The following is a 25,838-nucleotide window of genomic DNA, read 5'->3' on the forward strand; positions in this document are numbered from 1 at the left end:
ATAAGTTCTGAACTCTCAGCACGCACAGAGAAAATAAGGACTTTGCTATTGATTCGGCCGGTGATTGACAGCCAATTTACTCAGGGTGGCTGACGCCCATCAAAGTCGGTATCGCATTGGTTGCATTAGTCGCAATCGGGGGACCCGATTGTTGCTGCAAAAATGCAAAAGTTTGTTTCACGGACTCTGCAGGAGCCAATGCTTTTAAGGAAATAAGGTCAGATTAGGATGTTCATTAGTCAAATGTGGACTGCAGGAGACATTTTGTTAATACCACAATGCCAGGAACAAGACCCTTTGTTTCTCTAAGTACCGGGGAACAGAGCTAAATCAAGTGATTAGCGAGAGACAGCCTTGGAATTGGCCGAGCATGTTGAAGGGTCCAAGGAGGGAGAAAGGTTGGGCATGTTGAGGTTAGGTTTGGGTTGGTGTTGAGGGAGTGGTCCAGCTGGGGACGCGGTGGGAACGAGGAGAGCAGCCGCAGGATCGTGCGTGGGACTCATTCCCAATCATAAATTCCACCGGCGGATTCAAATTCAATTCAATTCAATTCCATTCGCTCTTCGGCTTGATGTGTGCACGTTCACGGGCGTTTGCAGAAGCTGGGGAATTTTCAAATTATCAATTGGGTCGTTGCCCATGAATCCTGAGTTCAGCTAATCAGTACTGAAATAGATGAATGAATAAGTCGTCGGCTCGAGGAATTTGTGCGCGTCGATTGACTTCCCAAAAGTATGATATTCAAATTGCATTTATTTAATAGTTAAAGTTATGGTATATCATACTTTCCAAAAGTATGATATCCGATTTTTCTTCAAGCTTTGCGTCTCCATCATGAAGAATCAGACTTCGGCTTTGTATTTTTTATTCAACTTCAGCTTTGTTTGTTTCTCTGAAAATGAATCATTTAGAAATTATCTTCCTAAAACTTATCTCTTATATCGTTTATAAAAATAAATAAACAATAAATATTTTCATCGTTTTTGAAATGTTTACATATAAATTGTTGTCAACAACGAGAACATTTTCATTGGTAATTACAATACAAGTTATCATTTTTAGGAAAATACTTTTGAAATCATTCATTTTTTATTGAACAAATAGAGCCTTCCATGATGCCACTTTTCCTAGTTATAGAGTTGCCTACATTATTATGCTTCCTTATGGCATGTTTGGTAACTATTTTCTTATTCTATTTTTCTGTTCTTTTCTTCCTCAAAACAGAAAAAAGAACAAAAATCCATTTGATAATATAAACTAATTTTTCTATTCCCCATAGAAATATATTTGAAATAGAAACAAAAAAAAAAAAAAAAAAAAAAAAAACGACTTCTTTATTCTTAAGAACAATTTCTAAAACAAGATCATTTTCTTCTTGTTTTCTTTTCATTTTTTTCCCTTCCTTCTCCTTTCTCCTATAGCCAGTTGTTGGGCCTTGACGATGGCTGGCAATCAACCAGAGACGAGGGTCAGTGGACCTTGAAGAAAAATGCGTACTTGTTGATTATGAATGCAAGATTCTTTTGGATAATAAGTTTAACAACAAAATTTATAATTTTAGTTGCATGGAGAAATATATAAAAAAAAAAAATTGACATTATCTTGTTCTTTTGCTCCTATATAAATTCTTCTCTTGGACTTGAGTTAGTCCTTAAAAGGCTCAAGAGAGAAGAAACAAAGAGAAGAACCCTCAAGGGTGGGACTCTCCAATTGTCACTTCCTTATTCCCACCTATCCAAGAACCCACCCCGTGATGGGCGAGTTGGTTCGGGCGTACGTTGACCACACCACTAGACAGGGTTCGATTCCCCAACTCATCACGATGCGCGACTTAAGTGGGGTGCCGTGGGAGGTGGGTTCCCGCACTAGTGCCCCCTGGGTTTACGTTGTACGGCGGTTCCCGAGTACCCAAAATATATGTATGGTAGGAATTGGAGAGCAGGATAGGCGGACATTGTCACGTTAACATAAGGAACATATCCTGGTTATGCCCTAGGTTACTAAGCTACGCAGGAGGCCCCTGTTGGGGCCTTGCATTCTGCTGTGTCAGCCTGAAGTCTATCAATTGACTTGCTAACATGGTACCCGACAGGTTTGTGTGAAAAAAATAAATAAATTATTCACTAGTTTTTTAAGAAGAGAAAACAAACTTCTATATGCAATTTGAAAAATCAATGAAAATAATTCTAAATTTCTCACGCAGTGTAAGGATGAGGTTGATTGGAGTGCAAGGGCAACTAAGGAATTCCCTAAACGCACTTTCTTAATAGAAAGTGAATAGTCAATCTCTTTGTCATCCCTTTTATATCCTTTTCTCTATCAATTTCATCGTTTCCCTTATTTGATTTACAATTAGAAAAATGAGTTCACGAGGGATTTGATGGGAAACAAAAAAGCGAGCCAATTGGAGATTTTGCCTTCTATATTAGATATATTCTCTTATTCATTTAGCCAAAAAAAGAGAGTACTATTTATCGTATGAGTACCAAATTCCTTTTTGCTCAAGGTGTAACATATTGCATTTTTTTGAATAAGTTTCTGTTTACCGACCAAAAAAAACAAAAAACAAAAGAATAAGTTTCTGTTTACCATTAGCGCAACCAATCATATCCCCAAGCATTGAGATGTGATTTATGCTTATTCATTGGTAATTTTTCATGTACGATCGAAGTTAAGTGAATTTTGCAATTGCATAACTCAAGTTTGATTCGTGGATTTTGGAAGTAGTTTACTGACTAATGATTCCAATCGTCCAATGCATTAAATTTTTTAGTCTTTTGCAACTCATGCGCTTTAACCAGAATCCGATAAATTATCTCAATCTTTTCTCCATCAAATGATCGTAAAAGGCGTATATTATGAGTTAACACCTTAAGATTGAGATTTTTAAAAATCTGCAGTAAATTGCTTTCCAACCCCAAATCGGATTCGAATTCAAATCACAACTCCCATGTCGGGAGGAATATGAATCCAGTCTTGTCGTTTAAATGGATCCAATCTTGTCGTTCTTTTCCTTAGATTCTTGAGATCTAGCGAGGTCATGACAGGCACAAATTTTCTTGATTTAAGATTTTGAAGCGATATCCTTCTTTTTGAAGCACTATTCCTTATAATGCAAAGACAATGTTGGTTTGTCCTCATTTCATTTCTTGATTACGATCTAAAGAAGAGTTTTAAAAGCAAAAACGCATTAATGGGAAACAGTAAGCGACTAAGGGCCCATTTGTCTGAAGGAAATTACTTTTGGGAAATTGATTTCCGACTTTTCCGCATTTGGACAATAGGAAACTAATCAATCTATTGAAAAACGTTTTCCGTAGGTTGAAAATAACAAATTTGGATTGGGAGAAAACAACTTTTCTTTCTAGCAAAAAGAAAATCACTTACCTTAAAACTACCAAACAAATAAACACCAACAATTTCCATTGATAATGATTTTCATGGAAAATATTAAATGGTACCTTGGATAGTACTTTGAAGAAATTAAATGGTATTTAATGCGAAATATTCTTTTTCAACGATAGTGTCCGATGGAAACAATACAACAAAGGGTGCAACTTAATATCCGACATCCGGTTCTTGGGATGATATATTGTACATACGCATAATTTATGACATAACAAATAGAAAACACATGAAGGCTTGAGCTTGCTCAGATTTAACCTCATCATGGACCTCCAATCTCTTTTGACATAATTTGGAGATATGTACTTTAGCCACAGCAGTCAACCGGGAATTTACCCCTTAGCGTTTCCGCAATACACAACCTTTTCACTGCTTGACTTCTAGCTGCTGGCCAGGAATCGCATTGTCGAGTAAGCTTCTTTTTGTCTTCGTCAATCTTTTCCTTGTCGATTGACACGACACGCAGTTGATCCACATTACTTGCATCCGTGCCTTGATTTGAGGTTCCTAGTTTTAACATTTTGACAGATAAGGTAATAAAGCAAGGCTGCTTTAAAGCAGCCATCTTTTCCACGAGTGAAAATGAAAAAGCTGAGCAGGCTGGAATCGCTTCAAGCATAAGCTAAGGTTATTCGTTGTCTTATCAAGTTCCTAGGGCATCAGCAAATATTAGTGGACATACTCAATTCAACGGCTTTGAGTTTCATAACTACTTTGTGGGAAGGGATATTGAACTCAGCAGAACTATATCGTTTGGAACCAAAAAAAAAAATGTGGGTTTTTTACATCGATCGTAAATTTCAATTTGTTTGCAAGTTACCAATTTGAAAAGGTAAAACTGGTAGCAATAACTTTTATTTGCATAACTTACTAACACTTTGAATTCACTCTCTTAAATGAAATTGTCAACCTAAATTAAGGTGATTGGCCAACTTTTATTAGTTAAAATTACCAACTTAGTTTAGGTTATCAACTCTTGTTTGAGATATTTACCAAAATTAAATTCTCTATACCAATTTTATATGCCTTGGTTAGCAGCTCCTTACATTTACTAACTTTTTTCAAAGATAACAAACTCAAGTTAGTGTAATTTACCAACTTTTTTCCATTAAATTGGCACATAATATTGGGTTTCCAAATGTCATTCAACTTACCTAAGGATATTTTGATTTTGTTTTTTTATTCACCACGTTTTCTTATCATTTACAAACTTTTGAGGGCACTTCTTAGCAATGCCCTCAATTTACCTACTCTTGCTAGAAATTACTAACCCTAATTAGAGCAGCTTACCAACTTTTTGATGAGTCACTCAAATAAAAGTTGGTAATTTCACATAATAATTAAAAAAAATTAAGGTATAGGTAAAAATAAAAAATAAAAGTTTGTACCTTATGAGATATATATATATATATATATATATATATATATATATATTTGGTCAGAGATAAGAGAATTTAGTAATATAAACAAAAGTATTGGTAACTAACTTGAATAAGAGTTGATAACTCAAAATTAGCACCTAACTTAATCGAAGAAAATTTCATAAGTGCTAAAATAAGGTTAGTAATTTCTAAGAATTTGGCAAGTAAGATAAATAAAGTTAGCAACTCCATAGAAAAGTTGGTAAATTTTAAAATAAATTAAATAAACTTTGGTAAGCAACTCAAATAATAGTTGGTAAACCAAAACTAACTAGTACACTAATGAGAAAAAAAGCTAGTAAGCCAAACGAAAAAAGTTTGGTAAATTCGTTTAAGGATTGATAGCTTATGGCATTATTAAGAAAAACTTGGAAATTGATAACATGAGTTGACAAAACACAAAAGCCAAATAATCGTTTATAAAGGGAAAATGATACCACAAGCATTATAACTTTCACAGGATATTCACTTAAGTGTCATATATTTTCAATCAATTACTTGAGTGCTTGTGGTGAATAATTTTTAACAGTTAGGATACTCAAGTGATCAATAAAAAAGTTGTAGACCTTAAGTGGTTACTGTACAAAAGTTAGGGCAATTGTGACATTCTTATCCCCATTTATAAATTACTCCAATATAAAGGGGAACCCAAAAGAGGTAGTAATTTAATTGGAAAGAAGTTGGTAAGTCACTGAAATAAGATTGATAAGTTCATGTAAGAGTTGGTAATTTTAAGGATTGGTAAAACAGACAAAATAAAAATCGGTAACTTGCAAATTGAAGATTGTGATTTGACAAAAGTGTTGGAAATTCACTTACAAGTTACCTAAAAACTAGGAAATGGTATTTTTGTTTTTTTTTTTTTTTTTGCACGCAAGTGTTTACGCTTATTACCAACTCTTTTGGAAATTTACCTATACATAGGAAAAAAATAGAATCATTCCTGAAGTTGAAGAGCTTCACAAAAATGCCATTTTAGTTGCAATCTATGAGTGTTTACGCTTATTACCAACTCTTTTGGAAATTTACTTGTACATAGGAAAAAAACAGAATCATTCCTAAAGTTGAAGAGCTTCACAAAAATGTCATTTTAGTTGCAATCTATGACTTTGGCCATGGCAACAAAGCGCATTTATACCCACCAGTAGGTAGTTGTGATGGTTGGGCCTCACTACTTCATCGTTGAGGGAACGAATTCGAATCTCCGCATGCTTGCTACTTAAGTGGGGGTCTCAGGGGTGGTTTACTAGGCCAACCCCCAAGGCTACGTTTGGTCGTCTGGATTTCTAATCGGGATAGGACTGGATAGGATAGGATATGAAATCCTAGGATTTTTTTATATCCTATCAATTGTTTGGTGAATCACAATATTAAAGTCGGATATGACATCATATCATGTACATTTTTTTTTTTTTTTATATAAACGGTATATCATTGTAAATGAACCTAAATGTTCATAAATGGAAATGGTGAAAATCTCTTGTAACACTATTCCTTAATTTATTTTTATTTTATTTTTCTTCTTTTTTATATTATTTTCTTTATTATTTCTTTTTTCCCCTTTTCATCATTCTTTAATAAAATTTTATCAAATAGTAAATTGTACTAACATAGCTAAAATACAAAAATACTTATAAATATATATAAAATATAAATATTTAATTTATAGATTGAATGTTTATTATAAGATAGAATTATAGTTGAATATATACATTAAAATAGGATTAATTAAAAATCTTAAATTATAATTCAAATAATCATTTTTAATTTTTTAATTTTTAATTTTTTAAATTGTAATTCAAGTATTATTTATATTGAAATATAATTTCAATTTTATTAATTTAATAAATTTATTATTCGAGAAAAATAACTTTCCTAATATGGACATTAGAAATCCTATCCACCTTTATCCCACCTCCCCCATGGGATAATTTTATCCTGTCTATATTCCCCTTATATCCGACTTTATCCTGTCCTGAGCGAGCACCAAACGTAGGATAGGATAAATCATATCCTATCCCGAATTTTATCCCGACTGCCAAACGCAGCCCAAGGGTTTACGTCTAAATAGCGCTCACGGTGAGGCCCTACCGGTGCTACAGAGCACCGGAGGGTCATGTGATCCCCAAAGGGTGATCTCCGGCGGTCTCTCGGTCATAAAAAAAAAAAAAAACCAAAGCGCATTCATGCTAAATATGATATGGCTCTAAAGCCAAACTATGTTTAGCCTTTGTGAACATGTTCCTACACGAAAAGCCTATGGACTTCCAGAAAGTCATAAAATAGTGGTAGAAACTGATAAGAGAAACTATTTAAATACATGTGATAACTAGCAAAATGAAAAACAAGTTATACAGCAAAAAGATAACCCAAAAGCTTCCTGACAAGACAATGCTAAAGGATCAGATTGCCAAGAGATCCATCGAAACCTGACAAAAGCAATGATAAAGCATCCCAAAGCAGCATAAGAAAAAGTTGATCTGTGAGCGACTTTCTCTCTTCATGTCTGAAGTTTAATTTCCTTACTACCTAAAAGCTGATTGTGTTGTGTCTGCTATATGAATGATGCTTGTTGCTTTGTGTCTGCTATATGAATGATGCTTGTTGCTGTGGCTTAGCTTTGAAGAAACTCGCGACGTGCATTGCCTTACCTAAGAAAAGAGAAACGTGAGAGAAAGCTTTCCATCACTTGTATGTTGTTTTCTTTTCTTTTCCAGAGTTTATGGTAAGGTAAGCATTCATTGACTCAAGATAGTGTTTATGTCGGACTGGTTTTATTACGCACCCTCATGTAAGGAGTCGGGTCATCTCTCTCAGGAAAACCCTATATCAAAGGAATGAATACAGTAGCTTAAAATTAATGGACAATAAATGTCACCTTTTGAAGTTTTCCAGTCCACAGAAATTAGATTGTCCTTTGGACCCACAAAAAATGCAGAGACATGATCAATTTGGAAGTTAATTCCTTGTTCTAGAATCAGAAACCTCCAGCAATAACATTACTTTTGAAGGGCAAGTTTTTTTCCCGGGTTACATCATAGGTCACTCAGGCTACTCATTCGTAATAAGTAATAGCTTACACTTTTAGACTGTCAAGATGGAAATCGATCTTGTGTATCAAGCTTTGTCTTTCAAAATGTCATAATAACCATGGGCAAGATTCGTTAGTCGGTTGTCGGACACGAGAGATATGTGGGTTCAAGTTACAAAGGTTTAGCGTTTATTTGGCTACTGACAATAGGTTTCAAGTTACGCCGAAGACGGCTCTTGGTAAATCCTGGAGTGATACCTTGGTTAAATTAATAACAACAGAGAGACATGATGAGACAGATCCCAAACTTGAGGGGCACAGTGTCGCTAACCCTCATCATCAAGCTCAAAATAGAGAAATGACGTCTATAGTCATTCTTCATGGAAGTATAATATGGCTCCGCGGCAAACACTGATATATGAATAAGGGATTACAGCTTTAGTTCTTCACAGAATGAACACTATAATGGCTGCGTGGCAATGTTCAAACCAAAAAAGAAGCAGAAAGTGCCAAATGAGTGGCATTAGTCGGCTAAAAGTTAGCAATAGTACTCTAAGGCCATGCCATTTTTGACAAGAGTGATGCTGAGTGAAGGTGATCATAACAAGAGCAATGCATGAAAATATTTCTCTTTTAGAAAAGAAAATGCTGTGCGTCAAAAGCCAAAAGACAAACAAAGCATACTTGACTGAATGCAGGTCACAGAAAAAAACTGCCTGATAAATTAATTTTGTCAATCATTCATGGAACTAGACAAAGCATCCAAAAGAACTAAAAAGGAATCAAGAGTACTGATTTTGTCTCTACCTATTTTAAATTAAATTGCCTTAACATAAGCATATAGTATCTCTTTATAATGCTATTTGCTAGCTTAGCTTTGAAGAAAGTTGGGACATGATTTAGCTAGGAGAAGTCATGTGTGTGTTGAAGAAGCTAAATGAGGCTCTTTTCTTTTCTTTTTCTTTGATGGTTAAGGGTAGAGAAGCTATTGAAGGATTCTGAATAGATATCTCGACATGTAGAAATTTTGATTGATTGATGTAGTGTTTTATCCATCACATTAAGAGAACCTAATGATATGCAGTGCCTCTTCAAATTAAAAATTTCAGTAAAAAGATGGAGAACTACTCATTTCCATCAACGCTAAGCCTAGCTTTTCAAATTTGAGAGATTCACTCAACACCCTAGAGTTGTAGAGCTTTTCAGGAGCAGCATCATTTTGTAGGATCTAACGGAAATCAATGTGATATCTATATTGCTTACCGTTCAAGCTTTATGTTTGGAAAACCTTGAAATAAAGAAGAGATCTTGCTAATTTTGGAGCTACTTCAAGAACTCATTTTTGGGAATTTTCCTCCTGTGGATGACAGAAACATAGTACGCACACCTTTCTAACTTTAAGGACCATTTCTGTGTTGACAAGGGTATGGAAACCATCATGTCATGCGCATCATAATCACACATATTACGAGTTATCTTCTCATAATACAGCTAAAACAACATGTCATTAAAACTACCCCCTCATTTTCTCTGTGGCTTTGGACATGAATCTACGACATTTACAAAATGATATGTTATCACTTATTATCGCAAACCATATTTGTTTGTTAATAGGTAATTGATGCTCCCTCAAAAGTGTTGAAAGTTGTCCAGCACTAACAGCCTCAATTTAGAATCTCAATCTCCAATCACAAAGTACGATCATTATTCGCATTATTTGAAATCTCTATTGCACATGTTCAATGTTTTTGGTTGCTTTCTACATCCTTTTCATATACTGTTGAGCATAGAAAGCAAAGTGTATTTGGACAATCCGAAAAAGATTTAAAGACGCTCTTGGCGAACCTTATAGATTTGTAAAAAGATAAAAGAAACAATGCACATCTCCTTTCTTTGACAACTAATGAGGGGAAAAAAATATTTCACTGTTCTTGTGCAGAAGTCAATCTACCTTTCATTACACAAGTTCTTCGTAGATGAAACTTCAAATAAGTCGGCCTCAGTTTCCTTGCTCCACCTTTCAAACACTTCCATAGATTCCCATCGTACTGAACTTCCGCAAACGCAAGTAAAGAGCATTGGAATTCAATATCCCCGCGATATCCTTTCTCATGATATGATCGATATCAGAGCGAGAGTCTGAGCTCCAAATCTACTTCTTGGTTGTCGTTAGACTCGGAGTTTTGGCTGCTCGAGCCTGTCGAGCTGCTTCTGTGCTTCTTGTTCTTCTTCTCTTGAGAATCCTGCAATCGAAATCCTTCACAAATCAATATAAAGCAATAACATGCGTCCATTATGAACAAGTGGTGAAACAATGGGGTGGCTATTTAGGATATATTCACATAAAGAACTTGGGGAAAAAAAGTAGACACCTCAACTTGAAGATTAAGGAGGTGTCTGGTCATATTTGGGTGTTGCCCATATTGTGGGATCTCCAAGATGCCATTGCCAGCGTTCCAACTGAGTAATCATCATAAGGACAAAAACATACAGCATTGCATTATGTACTAGAGATTTGACCATAAGTACCCACAATAATTAAGCCTTTAGAAAACTCAAATTGCTCAACTTGGCAAAGCCAATTTTGTACCTTGCGATATTAGTAGGCTGGGAATCATCATATCTGATGTTTGCTCTCTCATAATCACTCAAACCCACCTGCACCAAAATCACATTCAAACAGAATTTTAGGGACCCACAACAAGAGACCTAGCTAGAAAGCAATACCCTTATGGATTTTTCAAGCACTGTTAACACTCTCTCTTCTTGGCACATTATATTTCGGATTGGGATACTAGACATTAATAAAAAGAAAAGGTCTGGAAAATTCCCGAAAGAAGGGAAAAGGATGAAATCGCTTTTGCCAGTGGGAACTTGAAAATTGGCCGAGAAAGTAAATATATACCTAGGGTTTCTGGGTTTTGTGCCAAAACATACATAAGAATCACTAACAGGAAATTGTAAAAAGGTGGACTCAAGCAAGAAGATTTGCTTAAATGAAAAAGCTTGAGTGAGCTCTGGCATGCACATTTGTGGCGACTCGCTAGGCACAAATCATGGTACTTCGATATACATTAGTTCTTGATCTGGCCATCTAATAAGAATGCATGGGGAGTGATTGGTACTGTGTATAACCTTATAACCTACCATCAAGTGGGGGTTGAATCCATAAGAAGCTGAGGGAGAGGAAGATGAAGAGTGAGAGAAGGATGATGATGGTATTGATGAATAAGCATTTTGCATTCTCAAATCCTCCTGCATGTGCAAATATACACCAGAACATGAACAACCCCCTAACCAAAATCCTCCATTCTTCCTCTAGAGAGAGCGAGAGAGAGAGAGAGAGAGAGAGAGAGAGAGAGAGAGAGAGAGAGAGAGAGAGAGAGAGACTTACTTGAGCGAAGGTGGAGGGTTGATGAGGATGAGGATGGTGATAAGGGTTGGGGAGTGAATTGCTGGGAAGGAAGCTGGGACAACCCAATTGGCCATGCAATCTGATCTTCTCCAATTGAGCAACCCCAAGCCCCCTCTGCGGCTGTTTCGGCTTGTCCGGGTTGCTCTTCTTGCTCTTCCTTGTCGAGTTCGACGACGACGAAGACGAGCCTCTCATGTTCGGATCCCCAAAGAAACTGCTCCCCATCTTCCTTCTCTATATCTCTTCCTCCCTTTTCCACTAAAAATCAAGCAGAGAGCAAGAACGAGTTCCTTCTCCTTCCTGAAGATTTCTCCCCCCACAGATAGATAGAAAAAAAAATTACAAGAAATGTGAGCTGATCGATGATGGTGATCAAGTGAGAGATCACAGAGATCTCTTTGGCCTCTTTTTAAGCTGGTTTTTTTCTGCCAACACCTCCCCACTAATTATTGCATCGCTGGATCGGATTGCCTATAGATTTCCATGTTTTATATGCTCTAGATTTTATGCCTCCCTTTTCCTTATATTTGCAAACTCTTAACATATTCATCATTTAATATTCTTTTCTTTGGACAATTTTCCCCTTATTATATTCGAAATTATTTACTCCTCTCTCCCTCTCTCTCTCCCTCCCTTTTTTCAAGAGCTCCTCAAGAAGGACTTCGAAGACTACGACTTTGAAAGCGATTGTCTACGATTCAAGCGTTAAAAAATTCGAATAAGATAAGGGTTTTTCCTAGCCAGTAGCCCCCACACGTAATTAGAGTTTATTTTATAACTTAGGTTCGACATATTTAATTTTTTTAAAAACCAAGTGCACCATGAACGAGCTCAATATAATAATGCACTTGCCTATGTGCCCTCATTTCGCTCATCAGTTTCGCCCCTCCTACTTTTTCGAGGTACGACTTGCGTGTCACGCTCACGGAATAATGCAAAATGAAAAGTTAAAAGTTAAAAAATCAAAATAAATTTAAATTTAAATTTAAATCAAGATTTCACATTCATTACCATTAATTGTCATAATTTTGTTTGGTGTATAAGGTAAGAAACGATACGTATATACGCGATGTAGGTACGAAATCTGATGCAACCGACTTTGATTAAATCTTGCCCCCCTGCATTTTGTTCGGTCGCGTGGATTTCGATCATGCCAGTAAAATCCGATCTTGCAATGATACTTCCATGTAAATGAAGACAGAAGAATTAGCTCGATTCTCCTGTAGTGATTTCGGATTTTTCCCCCACCATCGCTAATGTTACAAAGTCTTCTGGTCAGTCGTGGTCCCGTCCGATCATCTGTTCTACCCTTCATTTCTCGAATTTTTAATCATTTTCTTCCCACCACATGAATCCTAAGCCTACCATTATAATAAAAACCGTAACGAAAAACCCTAGCTGTAATGTGGAAACGAAGCGATATTCTAAGCGATAATGTTGGACCCCAAATCGTCCATTAATAATTATAGATTCTAGAAAATCTCGTCTGCCCTTTTCACCCGGCGGTTGACTTCCCAAATGGCGACCATTCAATGCGATCGATACATTACATAAAAAGAAAAAAAAAAAATATATATATATATATATATATGGGGAAAATGGTTATTCATAATTTATTATTTTTTTGCAGGAAAAAATATTTTTGGTTCGCACATTAATTTGACCTAGGGATGTCGATTGAGGGGAGAAGCGAATTAATGCTAAGAACCAAATCTAATCGAGCTGTTCGACGCATGATTCGTGGGGTCATATGATATGAGTTGTTTTTGTGGTGGAAAGCGGGAATCCCACAGGTTCCCCTCCTTTATTTTTTTCTTCCTTAATCCGACACGTGAACTCGTGCAATTACGCAAATCACCTCCGCGATGTTGCTTGTTTGAGCACAAGAATCGGAATTGCGCAAATTGACAGAGAGAGAGAGAGAGAGAAAGAGAGAGAGAAATAAAATTGGGAAAAAGAAAGGATTTTAATTATTTTATTGAGGAAAGAGCTCTAATTAATTTTATATTTAGTTCTCTTAAGCTTGTTTGTTTAAGGGTTCTCGAGAGACAGTGCCACTTTTCGGTTCGTTAGGGGTGAACAATGCATATGGAGAGAATTTGCTTCTTCGTGGATTGATTTTTTTACGATGTAATTTTTAATATATATATATTTTAGGAATAAGCATAGTTCTAAAGTGGAACTAGATCAGTCGAACTGGTAGGGACGGGTCCGATTCCAAGCTTTAACATATGCAAGATAGATTTCATGTTCCAAAAATTAGAGAACATGTTCCAACACGTAGGTTTTAAGTAAAATCGGCAATCGGAAATCCGGAACAAATATTTGTGTTTTTTTTTTGCTCTATGTCTTTGCGTGATCCTACAGCATTCTATGTAATTTGAAACCATTAGTCTAAATTCTCATTTTCGATAATTTTTATGACTGAAACTTTTACTTTGTTAATATGTCATAATTTTTGTGTGTCTAAATATGAGCTGTGATCAATGGATTTTAGCAAATGGTAGTTTTTAGATGTAATAGTTTACTATAATCGTTCAATTAAAGGTATAAATGGAATCTTGATAGAAGTTGAAAATGACTCTAAAACCTGTGATATGGTATGTTTTAAGTTTAAAAGCAATACCAGAGATCATTTTTGGGAAAATGTTTTCCAAAACGCTCATTTTTCGCAAAACAAAAGGATTCTATATTCAATTTTAGTGGGGAATGGGAAGATATCTTTTTCTTAACTTCATAATATTTATTCTTCTTCACGGATTTATCGGCAACTATGCTTGGAAATGCAATGCTTTCTTTTTCTTTATTGTACACCTAGTCCCCACACAAGTAAGTTTTTTAACTGTTCAATTAACTCAAACAAATTAATCTTTTGTCAAATCCAAACCACATTGAAATCCTTGTAGTCTAACTAGAGCTCCGTTTATTTAGCTGAAAATAAATAATTCAAAAAAATATTTTCCTAAAAATGATAGATTGTATCATTACAAAAATAAATTAATGAAAAATATTTTTCATCGTACACAAAAAAAATTTATACATAAACTGTTATCCTCATGGACTAATCATCTCTAGCAATGCAAACGATTTCATTTAAAAAATGGTTTTCAAATTATTTATTTTTTGTGAGATGAACAAAGCCTGTATATAACATCAAATCTCAATGAAGAAAGGCGTAATTGACATCTAAATGAACACCTCCCACTGTTTGATTGCAACTATAGCAAGAACACTTCTAGAGGTAGCATTGTGGCCACTAGTGCAAAAGTCTCATTATAATCTATATCCTCTTTTTTGGGCATATTCTTTAGCCACTAAGCATGCACTGTATCTTTCGATACTTCCATCACTCTTAAATCTCGTCTTATAGACTCATTTATATATATTGAGAAACTTAGCTAATCAATCATAAATCTATTGTATAGATATCAATTTAATCTTAAACTTTTCAATTTTACCAATTTTGTTTTAAGTATTTATGTGAATTTACAATGTAATTATTTTGGTCAATTTTAATCAGAAATCATTGACGTGGAAGTGTACCATGTAAGACAGCAGGCGATAACTTGACCATAGCATCAGCAATTTCAAGCAAAAAATGACCTAATGACGATATTGAAATTTTGCGCAAAGGTTTGGGGCTAAATTTTATGATTAAATTGACACCCATACAATAAGTTTAGAATTGATTGGGTATTTTTCCCTATATCTATTTGGATGTACATTGTGTGGCCTAGTAACGGCAGTCCAAGTATCATATCAATTCCAATGCCTTAATTTCATTTGACATGCCACTTTGCGATCAACTTCAATGTCCTTGAAAAATATTTTTATGGAATTGTAAATGTGTGGGGACTCGTACTCTCTTAGGCGCGCATGACAACGTTTTTATTTTTTTATTTCTTTATTTCCTGGAATAAGTTTGGAACGGAAATCTGTTTGATAATGTAATTTCATTTTTATTTTTTTTATTTCTAGAACAAATTTCTATTCCATAAATAGATTTGGAGTAGAAATTAGAAGTTAAAATTTTTAACTTTTCTATTTCTTGAATGGAAATGAAAAATCAAAACTTCTTTCATCGTTCATTCTCGTCATCATTCATCACCCACCCGCCACCTGTGGGATGCTAGACACCTGCCATCAGTTGCTGGTTGCCCACCACCATTGACCGCTAGCCACCGAACGTCAACCATCGACCATCGGACTCCAACTGCCCGTCACCGATCACCAGCCGTCAAATGTTGGATGCTTGTCAATCATTGGCTGCTCATTGCCAACCATTGGATGCCGGAGGCCCACCATTGGACCACTTGACGTCTGCCATCGATCGCCCGGTTGCCACCAGTCACCATCGACCACTAGATGTCGACCGTCGGACTCAAGCCGTTGGCAAAGCATCGCCGGCCGCCGCCGGCCACCGAACTCGGATGTCAAATGTCGAACATCGGACTCCGGACATCGACGCCGATGCCGACTTCGGATGACGGTTGCCGATTATTGGATATTAAACTCCAACCACCCGCCGTCAATTGCTAGACGCCAAATGCCGATCGCCGGATATCAAACTCCAGCCACTGAACGCCAGCTGTCGCTGCTCCTAGAATTAGAAATTTTATTCTCTTATCAAACGAATTTTTACTCCAGAAATAGAAATTTTGAATCGTTATCAAATGCATTTCTTTGTTCAAAAACTCGTCTATGAAATAAAAATTGAGAAATCAATTTATGGCCAGAAATTGATATATATTCTAAAAATTTTGTCATGCGCGCCCCTAGTTTCCAAATTATAACTTTTAAAACCTTGAACTTCCTTGAAGATATCCGACAAACACATATCTATATCCTCTAAGATGAAATTTAGTTTAATGTTTATATGTTATTTGTAATATAACATAAACATCCAAATACTCTAAAATGTTTTTAATCTGGCTTTTTGTTGTATCAAAGTTTAGTATCTGCCTGAAGTGCCAAATTCATGGCCCTACTCCAAGCTGAATAGTTCTCTTGATTATTCCATGATTAAGAGATAAGATTCATATATGGATTATCAGTTTCATGAATATAAAAAGGATCATTTGTATCCGCCATTGTCGGGCCGTTTAACTTTATAATTGATTATTTGTCGCATTAGATTCATCGTTATCTATGAGGATCGATGCAGGACAAGGAAAGAGTCTGTAAATAATGTGGTGAAACGACCTAAGCCATATGTGGTATGGTTGTTAACAAGGGTGCAATGTTTTTCATTGGTAGTTTGGGACTTGCCCATTCGCCTAGAAAAATTTTATAACTTAGCTACAAGCAGGTAATGTCGAGATGGGACAATTGACCCCACCTAACTCGAAGAAATTATAATATTAATATGAGTTGATTTTTTTAAATAAGTGTCAATTGGACCACGCTAAATTTTTTAGTTAACAAACTTGACTCTTATATATCATAACAAGATCACGTTGCAACAAAAAGAATGTCCAAGTTAAAATCTCACTCAAATATATAAGAAAACATACTAAAAACTTGAAACTCTTGGTCTCTATGAACTCTCACCGGTGAGGCTGTGGTCTCTCAGCATACGTGCATTATATTCGGGTCATCATCCTTGCACATGACTTGAATTTCAAGGATTATCTTGGTTTGTTTTCCATTGTGTGGTCTATGAATCGTGTGATTTCATAATCAAGACAGTCAAATGGTACCAACGAAGGCATTTGAATCCCACAAAATTAGGGTGATTGGTTTCCGAAAGGTTGGTCATAGAGCTAAAATCTAGAGTAAATTTCGCAAGTCCTATTTTTCACCTCCTTGATGAATATTCTACACATTAAATATATTTATGGACTCTATATAAATAATTAACTTTTACGTCGCGTCAGTCATCAACTGAGCCAGTGAGATTTTCTTTACGTGATGAAATTCACCCACTTCGCTGACAATTCAAACCTTAGAATCCCGATTTCTTGTTTGTTGTTTTTATTTGAAAAGACATTTAGCCATCAAATTGCTGATCAAATTCTGTTGACTGATCCGTAAGATGCAGTCATAGATGCAATCAGTGGTCAATTTCCTAGATCGAATTCAAATTCCTTTGGGGGCATTCATATATATAGATACCCTGCACCGGGACCTAAGCTCTTTAGTAGTAGGTAAGCATATGCATGACGATGTTAAACCTAAAACCTTTGTTACCTTATCGCTTTACTGTGCAATTGTCAGTTTGCAAGGCTGCAGCTGCCATTATATATATATATAATAAATTAACGATGTAAGGGTGGGATTTTCTTTTCTGATGTGACAAAACCCAAGAGCCCAAGTCACCAATAAGCAGTGGCGTTTCAGCTTCTCAAATGTCAAAGATCATGCCACATCCATAGCTTTCCCCACACTGTTACAGCGTACCATGTCAACATCACCTGCCCTCATATGAAAATTTATTAGGTGGTGAGTTTGAACGAAGCGTACAAGGTAACAAAGAAATTAAGAAAAAGATGCGCTTTAAAATATTAATTAAGATGCACGTTGTAAGCATTCGATTTGAAACACTAAAAATTTAAGAATTTTTTTTTGTTTTTTTGCTCTCCATTCGAGCGTGCCTTGTGGCCAGCAAGCAGCCAAGTGTATCCACATTATTTCATTACCGGCTCTTGACGCAAACCTGTGAACAATGCAGTCCATTCAGAATGTTAGCTCACGACATCGGCTAAAACCAAATATTGTATTGCGTGTCGTGAATCAGATGATGCACCAAACATGAACACACTCGCATGTGGTGGTGTTGACCTCTCTCTGCCCTGCATCCTTAATCGCATACAAGAAGCCCAGGAAAGTTAATCTAATCTTAAGCGAGTTCGATTCGTGCCTAATTCTTTTCTTTTTTTTTCAATGCGATCTATGCTAATTAGGCCCGATGTAATTATTAGTTTTACTCTGATGATGGTATTATTCTTTCCTTTGGAAAAGTTGTCTATCCGGCTATGGAGTGGCCGAAGCAAAGAGACATGAATTTTCTAGAGAACCAAGCTAGCGTGTCGCAAATACGTCTTAGACATTTTAATGGATTGGTTCTTATCGCATTATTGCTTAACAGGGTTTGAGGACATGAAGTTAATGGTCCCCTTCTTATGGTAATTTTTTATGAAGTTGTAGAAGAAAGAGAGGATGGACCATTTATCTTTTGGATAAAATAAATGATAATGCCAACAAATAAAGGATCTCATAGGCAAAAGGGGAATATCGAAGAAAACAAGGAATTTTTTTAGCAGATTAGGTTCGATTCGACAACTGAAGTATCTACTATTAAAATAAAAAAATGAAGGGGAAAAATTTTAAAAACAAAATCAAGGACAAATGTGAGTGGATGAAGATATGTAGAGAATATATCATATCTACTGTAGATTTGAGGGCACATGCAAACCCCAAGATGGTGCATCGACACTCAACACGTTGCGCAAAGAAAATCCCTTGAACAACGCTAAGTTGTTTTTCCCAATTTTTTTTTCTTAAAGTTATGTACATCACATATGTTCACACCAAATCATATCCTAAATTACATAAAATATAAGATCACGCAAATTGAATATTCCCAATACACGCGCAGTACATGCATGGGGGCTTGCATTCAGGCCCTCTAGGGTTGGAGCGGGGAGACATTGGGATGGAGGGAGGGGCCTGCGAGTTTCTCTAGGTGATCCTCTCTTTAGGGTTCTGTTCCCCGCTTCTTGAATTAAGTTAAACGAGGAAAAAAGGAAAGACAAAATCCTCCAAGATTCTCGCAGAAGATTGAAGTACAATACATAAAAGCTCTTGCCTTGTTGGATCATGATTTAGAATAATATTATTCATCATTGTTTATTCTTTGTTTTTGTGGGAAAAAGTTCGTATGATGTGTGCTTTTTATAGGTGAAGCTTCGGTCCTAAAAGGAGATCTAGTTGTTTAGTTCTTGAAGAGGGCAAAGGTTCAATGATCACTTTGAGCAATTGGATTGGTGCTAATTGATTAGTAATTTTATTTTTTATTCGCTTTAATTACCTGACGACATCTGATTATAGTATAGGGAAGCAACGTCGAATAATATGACTTAGTGCTTAAGGGTTTTGATTGTATCTTGTGTCGCAAATAGGTATCATGAAGAAGGTTGGCAGCCAAACCCTTTCAAGCAGAGAGAAGTACATCTACAATGTATGTTCCTGACCGATAAAGTAAGCCACCCAGTTATCTATAATAAAGTGATTGAATAGTGTCAAAGATAATCAATTCGACTTCACACTAGAGTATAATAATCTCGATGCTCATCAACAGACACGCAGTATATCTAATCCATCAAGTTAGGCTGAAGTAATTGCTTTTTATGTTGTGGGGAGGTCAATATCTCTCTCTCTCTTCTTGTAAAAATCTAAAATTTAGTCAAAGAATGATTATGGTTTGCTTTATATTATAGAGAGAAATCTTCACATTGAGCACGCATGCTTCAGCTTACCCTCTCTATGGAGATCTCCAAATAGCTCGATCTCTTAACATACATGGGTACGAATTCTAACTTCAAGAATGCTACATATACCAACACTGGCTCACTGTTAAAAAGCACAAAAAATAAAAAGAAAGATCATCGCTATGCTCAGTACTTAATGTTTAAATTCGACCCATAGTTTGTTCATTGGTCTAGACATTCACAACGCAAGAAATAAACAAATAAAATCTCAAGATCTTACAAACCAATGACGTCAACTTTGATAGATGGTCATTTTCAATGACAAATTCAAGCAATTATTATATTAAGCATGCGTTGAATATTCATCGGATAATAAGCCATCGGAAGAAAAAACCAGCTTGGGAGTTTGGTAACGTTACTCATCATCATGTGGGCATACCTTAAAATAAAGATATGTCTTTTGATGTGGTGGTAAGTGAAGTATATGGGACTCTATGGTGTGTGGTCGATTATAAAAACGATGCATGATTGAGCCCAGGGATCGGACCCTATGGGGGAGATACGGATACCTAGATCTTCCTTATGTTATGATGCTGTACTGTCACACTATAATATTATACCCATGAATTCATGTCTTAGGCCCAAAGTGGGAGATTTTCCATGTATTTCTGGCTATTATACTATAAGAAGTCTCTGTTGAATTGAATATATAATGATGTCAGCCGTAATATATTGCGGGGGATGTTGAACCTTGGAAACTTCATGGGGAGCTTCCTCGACCCACATGTTGGAGATGCCCTAAAAGTGTGCAGAGCTCGTTTCAGACACCTTTCCTTTTGGGCTCTTAAACTTATGGGTGGAAATGCCCTCGTAGGGACAGTGCTTTTAAGATTTCTTTTCTTCATTTTGCCAGTTTAAAAAGAATATATCCTATGGAAAATGTCAGGATATCGACATGATCAAAAAGCAAGATTAATCTAAAGCATTTGGTCCATGGCGGTCAGAAAACCAACATGCCCAGATAAGATAAATTCATGAATTCATGTACTGACTAAAGGTGATATCTAAGCTGCTTTAGGTAGAGCTCTAGGATCATGATGCTACATTTTGAAGTTTTCTCCTGACTAAATCTACCATTAGTGGCCCCGACAAAAACAGAAGTTTGACACTGAACCATCGAATTATACTGATTTGCTGCCATTTGAAGCAAGTTGACCGGTATGATTTTTAACCCAACAATGACAATGATGTATTTTCCTAAAGCAGCATATCGTTGGCATAGGTATGTAGAATGTATGAATCATTTGAAGAGTGAAATTACCAGGTCTAGGAATTCTCGTTTGTTAGGTGCGGAGGCACCTAGGCTGAATGTTTAAAAACTGTTGGCGATTAATGACGGCTGACTTTTTTTTTATTTTTTTTTTTTTGCAGTTAACTTATTGGTAATGTATCAAGACAGTTTACGAAAAAGCCGACTTTTTCAATAGTTTATAAATGATCAATTTCTTAATCTGACTCATATACTTTTACTTGCATGACTTTTAATGCTTTGACTTTGCTAACTCTTATACAAATAAATGGTGTAATAAACTCAAACTAATTGAAAATTGAATTGGAAATAAGTTGGTAAGTCTCTCGAATAGATGCTGGTAGTTTCATATACTAGTTGGTAAGTAGGAAAGGTAAATAAAAGATTATGTAAAAAGTGATAGATTTTTCAGAGGGATTAGAGAGGCAAATCAATATTGGTAATTCAATGGAAAAGTGGATAAGGAAATAAAAAGTTGATAAACCTTAGTAAAAAACTCAGATGAGAGTCGACAAGCTAAAACTAACCTAATGATAGAAAAGCTAGTAAGTTACACAAACAAAAGTCAATAAATTCATAAAGTGTTAATAAATTTAAGGCCTTCATAAGAATGACAAATAAAGGTTGGTAAATGATAACAAAAGTTGACAAATTGAATAAGGAATAAATATATGCTAGTACATAACTCAAATAAGAGTTGGTAACAAAAAATAATTGGTTATTCAGTCGTAAAAATATTGTTAAATCACTCAAACAAAAATTGACCAAAGGATATAAGATCCTGTAAATTTAATGAATTGCTAAGAAAGGGAAATTAAAGTTGATAAAAAGTAAGCCCGTAATTTTCAAATTACAAAAAGTAGTTGGTTATTTCATAAAATTAGCCGTAAGTTACTAACAAGTGGCTGGGAAATTAGACAACTAGTAATTTTTTTATTTAACAATAGTTTTTTTACACTTATAAACACACAGAAAAAAAAATCCAGTTTTTTAATAGAATAGAAGAATCGTCCATTCGAAGTAACAGCACAAGATTCACATATTAAGTTCAATCAAATGCAAAAACCTCGTCATTAGTCTACGAATATTTTTTGTTTTCCTTTTTTTATTATTACACGTAGATTATACACCTGGTGGATAAATTCCAATGCCATGAATTATCGTGCCCAATCTTATCGAGGAATTTCAAAAACTTAAATTATTATTTGTTGATAGTTGCTAGAGTATAAAGGCCACCAAGTCCATGATATAAGGTCGATAATACTCCTTTTTTTTTTGTTTTTGTTTTTGTTTACTAAACTTGAAAGACAATTAAATTAAGGTCCACAACGTCTCTCACGTGGGAAATATAATATGTCTCTTTGAATGCCCTAGTAAATTTGAATATAAGCAATTTGGGAAGGAAGGAGAGCATCTTATTTAAGTAGCTTGCAATCCGTGCACGACAACTTGTGAGCCTTCTTCCTGTTATTGTAATGTAGTCTGAGTAGATTTGATGTCATCTTGCTCAATCATGTGACATTTCTTTAAGTTTCTTCCCATAATCATATTTTTTTTTCTCTTAAATTTATTTCCAAGCAAGATTATTTATAAATTACCTGTGGAATATACAAGTGGATTTGTTCCCCCAATTGAATATGCCATGGAAATAATATTCTCCGTACATAAGTTTGGTTTTAAGTAATAAATCTCTATGTAACTATTTATCTATCTATTGATCAACATAAGAATGATTATATGACTAATTTTTTCAGAGAATTTTTCTAATTTTCACTAGCCATGTGTAAAATGGAAATTCTGATTGCAATGCTTTGTGGGGGGAAAGAAGAGGGTCTGATTGGGCCCGCCAAGGAATATGATGACTAATGAAATTGCCAACAATGCATGCTTTGTCTTCTGTCGCAAACACAACTTACATGCACACTTGTCCTAAAGAATGGTCGCGCACATAGACTTTTGCTGCGTGTCTGTTCTTGTTTAATAAATGGACGTTCAATGGTGAATTCTTAATAAAATGGAGTTGGTAGAAAAATTTATTTCCTATACGCTCGATCCCGATAGATTCTCTTATATGTAATTTATGCAATAAACAGTATAAGCAGACCATGAGTGTCACAATTTCCGCATAATACTCACTTAAGGGTTGTAACATTTTTTTTTTCCGATTACTTGAGTGCTATGACCTCTAAAAAACACATTCGCTTAAATGTTATAACTTTCAATTGATTATTTGAGTATTATCACTTTTAAAAAATGTGCACTACAAGTGTTATGCCGCATCATTTTAAAAAAATTTACAGCACTCAAGTGAATGTTGTATAAAATTATGGCTTTCAACCGATTGAAAGAGAAAGTTTACAGCCTTAAAGTGGACATCATAACCGATGCATGAAAAATGGCCATATCTGGTAATTAATCAATGTTAAGAAAAATGCTTTTTCATTAAGATTCCATTAATTTCGCGAAAAATGAATGACTTATAAAACATTTTCCTGGAAGGATCACCCATATTGTTTATAAAAATGAGTGAAAAAGTAGTATTTTTCATCCACGAAAATACCTAGACATAAATTGTTGTCGATGATGAAAATATCTTTCATTGACTAATTATTTAGGGCAATAAAAGCAATCACCTATAAGAAAGTAGTTTCCAACTCATCCAATTCCCATAAAACTAGCAGAGCTCAAGTAATCAAAATGAAGAAATAGTCACCCTAAATAAGGTACACTAGGCTTGTCTTCTTCCTCTCGGATCATTAGGGTTGCGTCAAAATGCATTAAAATCAGTCAAAATGTGGACATACCACGTAACGGAATGCATGAGGGAATAATGGTATGTCTGAACTACCTCCAATATCATGATTAAGTGAAAGGATCAATTGGCGGTAAGGTTGGTAGGCTTTAATGAATAAATCCTCTCGATTGATTGTGTCCGAATCATGAGGAACGCCGACGGTGAATGCATGGTTCGATAGGCTTGCGGCTTAAGCTTGTCCCATCTAATATTAAACTTGTGTGTGCGTACCTCACCACGCATTGCATTATGACGCACCTATAACCTATTTGGCTTGCTCGATAATACTGATGAGCTTCTTGGACAAGTGATTAGGCGACATTTAGCGACGATGGCGGTCGACTAAGTATTGCCGAGACTCGTTATTGACTCAACCGGTGATGTTTGGAAGAAACACGGGAGAGATTTTTTATGATCGGATCTCATGAAACGACATGAATCTTACATGTTATGTGGATCACACGAATAATAAAATGAGTCTAAGCAATGTGTTGTTTCAGTGATCAGCTTGTATACAGGGCCTCTCTTGCACAAGTTTCACCTGCCTCTTTTTTTTTATTTTTTGATATGTAGAGATGGTAGGCTCCGTGATTACATTTTTTATTTTAACGTATTATGATGCCCGTACACCCTGTATCCCTCAATTGATACAATATGTTTTTCTTGCTCTTTACCCAACAATGTCTTCTTTTTGTTTTGCATTCAAGTAATCCGGAAATCCGTATAAGGAACCAAATGAATCATTTTGGGGATTTGCTTAGGTCCGGATTTCTTTTCTCAATCTTTAAAAATCTGAAATTGTTATATTGGATTCATGTGAGGTTGAATTCCGCACAAAAATAAAAGCAAAAAGGTTGAGCCAAGCCCAACGTATATTGAATGGGCCTTGATTCATGGGCCTTTATATCTTATTATGATAAGGCCCACTTATTGTTTCTGATTGGGCTTTCGTCTCATGAAACCAGAGTCCACACGACCAGTTTTCTCATCTTTGTTTCCACTCGTGGCTTTTTGGGCCCAAGTCTTTAGAAGAAAAAAAAAATCGTTTTTTTATTAGAAGTGTTCATTTGCTTTTCCAAAAAAAAAATTCTTGACGTATTCTTCAAAGAAATGATTTATGACCTTTCAGCTAGGACAAAGAAGCATTTTGTCTTTTTTTACATTTTATAACCGAATCAAGTTACACGTAATAACATACGCCATGGCTCGAAAGAAAATAGGTCATTCGAATGACAAAAAAGGTCGAGAGAGCACAAAAATAAGGGGGGGTTTGAAAATATCATGAGCCCCTTATCCAAATAACAGCGTATGTGCCTACGACAAGCATGTACAATGCACGTATTTACACATGGCTTTCGATTGTTCTTTCACCGATAGTGATCTACATTCATTTAGCATGTATATTAGAAGTAGGAAATTAGATTTGCTATTATTGTCGGTCTAACATAATAATTGGGGTTAATATCATGAAAAAAATCATAAACTGATACGCCTATGATAAATTTATCCAAAATTAATATTTTGATCATAAAAACCTCCATAGTTAGTTTCCATTAGAGGGGGAAAATGGGTCTTAGACCCGTATATAACCCATTTAAATAATAAATTGATCATGTATGAATTACTTATTTTTTAAATAAACTTGTTAAATTGATTTAAAGATTGAAAGTTCAAAAAAAATAAATGACTCTTAAATGGTTGGACTTAGAACTCATTTTCAACTAAAGTCTCACAATCTCTCTCTTCCCTCTTTAACTTTAGAAAAATATATTTTTTAAAATCAAAATTATAATTTTTTTATATTTAATTTTTATTCTTTTTTCTTTCCTTTAGCTAAGGGCACGGTGAGGATTGAGTGAGCTCAAGCTAGCAAGATCCAATGAGTTTGAGGCTCGAGCTTGCCGGACGTTGGTGAGGCTCGAGCCTCGCCGTCCGGTGAGAGTTGAGCTCGTCGGCGTCGGGCGAGGGTGAGCTCGGCAAGCTGGAGGCTCGCTTGTGGCCGATCGTCGATCGTTGTTGTGGTCGGCGACTAGC

General features: G+C 35.5%; 1 protein-coding gene across 2 annotated transcripts; it reads right to left on the reverse strand.

The window, feature by feature from the left end:
- Positions 1–9,637: 9,637 nt before the first annotated feature.
- On the reverse strand, positions 9,638–11,843 carry LOC104436753 (protein SPEAR1). Of its 2 annotated transcripts, XM_010049619.3 has the most exons (5): positions 11,252–11,843; positions 11,005–11,112; positions 10,448–10,515; positions 10,230–10,317; positions 9,638–10,100 (listed from the first exon to the last, which is right to left on the reverse strand). In XM_010049619.3, the coding sequence occupies exons 1-5, from the start codon at positions 11,495–11,497 to the stop codon at positions 9,984–9,986; spliced, it is 627 nt and encodes a 208-aa protein (XP_010047921.1). In that variant the 5' UTR covers positions 11,498–11,843; the 3' UTR covers positions 9,638–9,983. The 2 variants fall into 2 exon arrangements, with proteins under 2 accessions (XP_010047921.1, XP_010047923.1); XM_010049621.3 differs by lacking the exon at positions 11,005–11,112 and having other exon boundaries at positions 11,252–11,821.
- Between the last annotated feature and the right edge of the window lie 13,995 nt (positions 11,844–25,838).

This window comes from Eucalyptus grandis, chromosome 3 (genome assembly GCF_016545825.1).
Source record: "Eucalyptus grandis isolate ANBG69807.140 chromosome 3, ASM1654582v1, whole genome shotgun sequence".
In the NCBI taxonomy this organism is placed as follows: Eukaryota; Viridiplantae; Streptophyta; class Magnoliopsida; order Myrtales; family Myrtaceae; genus Eucalyptus; species Eucalyptus grandis.

What these genes read in the sequence shown, in the direction of transcription:
- LOC104436753 (XM_010049619.3), bottom strand. Translation starts at nt 11,497, where the DNA reads ATGGGGAGCAGTTTCTTTGGGGATCCGAACATGAGAGGCTCGTCTTCG. An exon ending in CAGCCTACTAATATCGCAAG is followed by an intron (nt 10,318 to 10,447) that starts GTACAAAATTGG and finishes ATGATTACTCAG; the next exon opens with TTGGAACGCTGGCAATGGCA. An exon ending in TCCTTAATCTTCAAGTTGAG is followed by an intron (nt 10,101 to 10,229) that starts GTGTCTACTTTT and finishes TTTCGATTGCAG; the next exon opens with GATTCTCAAGAGAAGAAGAA.